Source organism: Triticum dicoccoides, chromosome 3B (assembly GCF_002162155.2).
Source record: "Triticum dicoccoides isolate Atlit2015 ecotype Zavitan chromosome 3B, WEW_v2.0, whole genome shotgun sequence".
NCBI lineage: Eukaryota > Viridiplantae > Streptophyta > Magnoliopsida > Poales > Poaceae > Triticum > Triticum dicoccoides.
In genome coordinates, this window is record NC_041385.1 from 732,124,990 (window position 1) to 732,131,190 (window position 6,201).

Below are 6,201 nucleotides of genomic sequence, written 5' to 3' on the forward strand. Positions count from 1 at the left end.
ACATGTATATTGTCTCGTATTGCGATGGCTAAGAATTTACATTCATTTTTGAACTAATTTCCGTCGGAACACTTGTTCGAATCACGGCGCAGATAAACGGTTGCAGAAGGATCCGCAGGTGCGTACCCCCCGCACCTGCATGTCCCTGCTAATTTTCTATGTTTTTAGGTTCAAAGACCCTGCTCCATCTTTCTTGACGTATAGGTTGCGATATTGTTGCATTCATGAGCAGTGATGACTTGATTGGCTTGCAATGTTCATTTCTATTTTCCCGTGTGCAATTCTGGCATTTAACATATACACTGAGTCAGTTTAATTATGTGGAAAACCGGGTAAATAATAAATATCCAGTTTTCCCGGTTTAAATGGGGGACTCGATTGTAAACCTAAACAACCCGAAGTGCAATACATCTTGCCGAAGCAAGAGAGCATAAAAAACATCAAGCGCATGATTATCACACAAGACAAGGATCAACGACCAAACATATAGAGATGGATGGTTGGGTGATGCCAACACATACTATGTCATAAGAGCATCTCCAACAGCTGTCCAACACGCGACGCGCTAAAAACTGGTTTACGGCGCGCCCACCGTCAAGTTTGGCGCGGCGCGCGGCGCTGGCTCCAACAGCCATGCTAAGATGCACAGCGCGCGCGTAGCTCCAGCAAGCACGCTAAAATGCAGCGCGCGCTCTCGCACAAACACTACGTGCATTTGTAGCTCGTCGGCGCTTCGCGGCTGCCGAGACGCCTGCTCCTGCGAAGCTTGTGAAATACTACTGCCACCGTGGAGAGCACTCCACCGTCCAGCTGCGGGTGCTCTTTTCTAATTTTATTTAACCATACATAATTCTCAACTACATAGATATAAAAACGATACAAAGATATTTACATAGTTCATAGCATAGATAGATAAAACAGAACTACGGTGCAACTAGATAAACTACGGTGTAGCTAGAATTACTCTGAGTCCTCATCATCATCCTCATCCTCGGTGGTGTTGTCCGAGGTACCGATCCATATGTCCTCCCAACGTTCATCGTCTGACGTGAAGATCGACCTCCCACCTGCTTCAACGATATCGTACTGCGATATCGCCAGTGCCTTCCGCCGATGCCGGTCCGCCCGCTCCGTGCGGTGCCTTGCCGTCCTCTCCGCCCAGTAGGCGCGCTCGTCGGCAACGTCCTCCGGGTGGCGCCGACGCCACTCCGCCATGGCTCGCTCGTCCTCCTCAGCGCTGAGGAGGTGGCGCTGCCGCCGAAGGTGGTCCGCACGGTTCTGGTCCGTGATAAGACGATGTAGACATCATGTAAGTTCATCTGCGACGGCAGCCTCTCTAGGCGCCACGCCGCCGTGTCGTACGCGCGGGCGGCCTCGTGTCGGTCCGGAACGTGCCGAGGCAGAGCCGGACGTCGCCGGACCGGATCTCAGTGTAGTACCAGCCGTTGGGGCACTCACGGACGCCGCGGTAGCCCGAAGATCCCGGCGGCACGGCGGCATGGTGGCGCGATGGTGGCGGGGCGCTGGAATCGGTGAGGAAGCAGTGGAAGCGTCAAGGAGGCGGCAAAAATGGGCGCGTGGCAGTGTCGTGACGAGCGCCGCATTTTATAAGCGGCGCGCCAAATCTATGACGCGAGCTGCCGCTTTCTCCCCCGCGCGCGCAATCGCTTCTCGCGCACTAGTTTTCCGCCTCCGCTGGAACGCGCGAAAACTTGCCACGCGCGCTAAATGAGCATTTTATCTCGCGTGCGCGTCTTTTGATGCGGCAGTTGAAGATGCTTTAAGCACCTACAACACAACACTAACAAAGGTTGAGTTCCACCAAAGCAGTACGCAATGTGAGGAGACGGCAGCAGGCATACTCGGAAGATCACAAAAAATGGAGTTCCAACAACAACATACGAAAACCACCAGCGAAAACCGCATCATGCCGCACCAGCCTGGAAATTTTAAAAGAAAAGAAGAAGAATAAAAAGGAAACAAGAAAACTAGAGAAAAACCATTGCAAAAAAGAAAAAGAAACAAAATAAAACAAGAAACCCGGAGAAAACCAAGAAAGAAAGAAAAAATAACGAAGAAACAAAAAAATAAAAACCAAAGAAAATGGTGAGAAATTAAAAATAGAAGAAAAAAAGAAAAATGAAAAGGAAAAAACTGGAACAAGCAGCGATCAGAACGCACAACCTAGTCAACTATCCCACCGTTTGATTTGTCACGTCAGCGAATACTAGCTAAAAGTTCTCAAGGTTTAAAATAGACTGAGATCAGACAGTATGACGTGCCGATTTCACGGATTGGGAATTCAGGGTTCGATTTAGTTTTCGTCTACAAGTTTATGATTTGATTTGGACTTTTTCGTTTCTTTAAAAGAGTTGGGTTTCCCCTCAGTTCCATTTCTATGAACAATAATGTATTTGTGATTATAGATTATAGGAAAATAATTCCATGGATATATCCCAATATTATGCATTGTGTATTCGTTGGAGGTGCCTTTGGATCAACTAGGCTCCAAAGTTCCTCCGAGATTGTATTGCCCGTGAATGTATTACCCTCAAGTAATCACTAGCACAAATGCCCGTAAAGATAATTGATGTGTCATCCAGAACAATGGTCTCCCCAATGGTAGGCGACAGAGGAAGGAGTTATGGCCTTCTCGCTGGACATGTTTGATATGTGAAATCTTAATAGTGGTGGGATAGATCGATGTGGTGGTGAGCACCCAACTCATGAATTTTTGAAAAACACAAACATTTTTTTAAAAATTAAAACATTTTGTAAAAAAATTAAAACATTTTTTGAATGCTAAGAAAATTTTGAAACATGAACACGATTTTTTATTTCTGGCCTTTTTTGAATATTTGAACAAAAAAGAAATTCAGAATATTTATGTAAATTTATACTTCACAGAAAAAATAAAAATAAATAAGGAAAAACGAAAAAAATTGTAAAAGAGAAAGAAAATGGAACAGAAAAAGAAAAATAGAAATAGAACAACGAAAAAGGGGAAACGGTCCGGCCCAGTCTTAGGCGCCCTGTGGGAAGCATTAACTATTTATCACTCTGTCCAACAAATAAGGTCTTCGTGATTGCGTGGGCAATAATAAATGGGATGGCCTCGTTGGGCCAGAGCGCGCAGGCCAATTGTAGAATTCTGGACAAACTTTTTTTCTTTTCTAGCGGACAGACGCTCAAAAAATTAGTACCATTTCAGATAGAAAAAAAAAATCGACGTTGAACGGATGAAAAAACTGAAGAAACACATCTTGCTTTATTATTTATTAAAAAAATATAAAATTAAGTTAAAAAAGTAGGTATAGATATAGAATAAAGGCTTATGGATTGGCAAAAAGAAAACGGTCGTTTTCCATCAAACTGACCCATCGCATCTTCCAGCCAAAACTGGGCCGTGCAAGTGGCCTGCACACTACATGGACTAATTCATCATGCCAGTTCCATCGGGATCTTTTTCTTTGCCAACATATGAGGTCACCAGGAGCTGCTGCAACGTGTCTTGCATCCTTTTCAAAACGTAGATATTTATTAACATACATAGAATGAAGAAAGAAAAAAGTAAAAGAAAATTGGAAAAGAAAACATACGTTAAAGTCATCTAGATGGGATTCAGTTAAATCTCATCTTCTAGACGAGAGCAGAGGAGTCATCTGAAATCACTCGCTCCCGACAACCAGTCGTCGTGGCTTCTGCACCTCACAGTGAAGCGTGTAGGTGTAGTGAGGCGGCAGGTGAGACGTCCACGCCCGGACCTTGAATCTCCCTCGAGGCCTCACACTTCCAAGGAAAAGGTCCTGCACGCTCATCGTCGTCTCAGGATCTCCAGGTCCAGGTTCAGCTTCAGCAGGATTGCCGCGAGCCTCGGGTGGTCTTCCGCCCTCGCGCTCCCGAAGGTGCGCGCCCTGAAGAAGTACCAGTACGCCTCCGGGGTGAAGAAGTGTAGCCTGAGGGGCTGCGTGGTTCCGAAGCGTGCGATCTTGTCGGACCGGCTCGCCACTATGATCTTGCTCCCGCTCGCGACGCGGCCTCTTGCAGCCGAGTACAGGCTCCTCCATGCATGGTCGTCAATGTCCGCAAGTGGCTCGATGATGATCAATGTCCTTCCGCCGCCCGTGCCACCGCGGTTTCGATGCTTGATTCTGGCTCCGTCTCGCAGAGCCTCCACACTAGCATCTTCAAGGCCATCTCCATTGAAACACATGATCCGAGAGAAGTGGCTGCGCACCCTTTCGTCGTCGCAAGCGTGCTCGATCAGGGTGCTCTTTCCGACTTTCCCTGGACCGATGATTGGCATGACCGCCGGACTTCCAGCTGCATCGGTTTGCAGCAGGAAGTTCAGGACATGTTCCATCTCCATTTGGCGCCCGAACATGCACTTGCTCAGCAGCAGATGCGTGCTGTACGGCTGGCGGTGCAAGCGTGGGCATCCGTTCAGAAGCATTACGAACTCACTCGCGTCTTCAAAGGTGTCCCTTAAGCAGCCAGAACTTGCTCCATCAGCTCAGCTTGTGCTGAGCCTTGACGATCACTGCCACCGCAGAAGCAGACGCGCTTTTTTTTGGGAAATGGAGGTTTACCCCCGGCCTTTGCATCATAATGATGCATGCAGCCATTTTATTAAAAGTTTGCGAAGCAGTGTTGAACTTCGATGGGGGCAAGGGAGTAACTAACCTCATGATCTTTCGTCCTGTCTTCTCCATGGGATTGGCAACTGAGCACGTCGAGGGTGTAGCACCCTCTGTACATCTCCTCTTTCAGTATGCCGAGTTGATGCATCATGACCTGGTTCGTGATGAGCTGGCCATCTGCCTTCTCGACAACGACGCGAACCCGCAGCAGCAGCCGCTGCAGGCTCCGCAGCCGCTCCTCCTCCGTCGGTGCCGCCATCCGCTTCAGGTATCTGTCCACGAGGAAGGACATGGATCTACCGGCGAGCTCATCGATGACAGCAGAAAATATCACCTCCATGTATCGTGCGTTTGCGTACCCGAGAACTGAACCCCTTCCCTTTGTGACCTTGTCTAGTGTGGCAGTGCGACGGATCAACGAACGACCCAGAGCTGGGTGAAAGTTCTGTATATATCTGAAGCTTTTCCGAGGACTCGCCCGATGGGAACATTTCGACGCATACTTCTCATCGACGCCGTGTCGGACTGTAAAACAGCGTAGCCGTACAATTTAATTTCTACTCGTATCCTGTCTCTGGCTGGGAGGAAGAGAATTCTGCAGATGGATCTCTCGTGATCCACATCTCTGCTAGTCTAGAAGGAGCATATGAAAATGAACTGCTGCGTAACGAAGGCCGGCCTTGGGCATGCAGCGTGAACATGATTTGAGTTGCACCGAGCGGACTGGAAGCTCATGCATGCATGCATGCATTTGCATGCATGGTCGATGGTTTGTCAAATAACACGAAGTGATGTGGGTAAGGGAGAACAACCCAGTGCTCTCTATGTTTTCAAAAAAAAAAAAAAACAGTGCTCTCTATCGGGGTCGAGCGTGATGTTTTAAGCTGTAGAGGGCCCCGCCTAGCCTTTCATGACGTATAGGTTACGATCTCTCTGCATCCACATACATGAGCCGTGCTGACTGGGTTGCAGATTTTGTTTCCATTTTTCCGTTGTCTGCTTCTTGCATACAGCCAATTTTATTTGGAGAAAACACCTCCATTCCACAATATAGTGTCTAGTATTTTATTTTTTTGGAAAGTCAAGTTACATCAACTTTGACCAAGTTTTCTTTTTGCTGGTGACTTTTGACCAAATTTGTAAACAAAAGTAGCTACATATGTTATATCAAATCAATATCATTGAATACATGCATAGTGAGACCTATAGAGAAAACTCAAAAAAGAAACATGCATGGTCAGACATATGTAGAAGAGTATTTATAGAGGGGTATTCAAGATGATGTGCCGGCTCAGTCTCTCGGAGGTGCTCATAGAGATAAGGCATGTGTGTGTGCGTTCATATGGGTGAATGTATATGTGTGGGTATGAGCGTTCGCGTCTATATTGTGTTAAAAAAGTTAATGTTGTTGTTGATATCTTTTCGAATAAACTTGGTCAAACATTACAGCGTTTGATTTAGAAAAACTATATGCACTCGTTGTCGAACGGAGGGAGTAGAACATGCATGTAGAGTTACTCAGATAAAACATAAAGACTTGTAAAAAGAAGATAAAACATAA

At 46.7% G+C, this 6,201-nt stretch overlaps 1 protein-coding gene and 1 pseudogene across 1 annotated transcript; both read right to left on the reverse strand.

The window, feature by feature from the left end:
* Window positions 1-3,335: 3,335 nt before the first annotated feature.
* On the reverse strand, window positions 3,336-4,641 carry LOC119281986 (annotated as a pseudogene).
* LOC119281987 lies at window positions 4,490-4,980 on the reverse strand. Its single transcript, XM_037562368.1, has one exon. It carries the CDS (start codon window positions 4,978-4,980, stop codon window positions 4,630-4,632), a length of 351 nt encoding a protein of 116 aa, XP_037418265.1. The 3' UTR covers window positions 4,490-4,629.
* Between the last annotated feature and the right edge of the window lie 1,221 nt (window positions 4,981-6,201).

Bases quoted from the DNA above. Each gene is read 5' to 3' on its own strand.
- LOC119281987 (XM_037562368.1), bottom strand. From the start codon at position 4,980: ATGGAGGTGATATTTTCTGCTGTCATCGATGAGCTCGCCGGTAGATCC.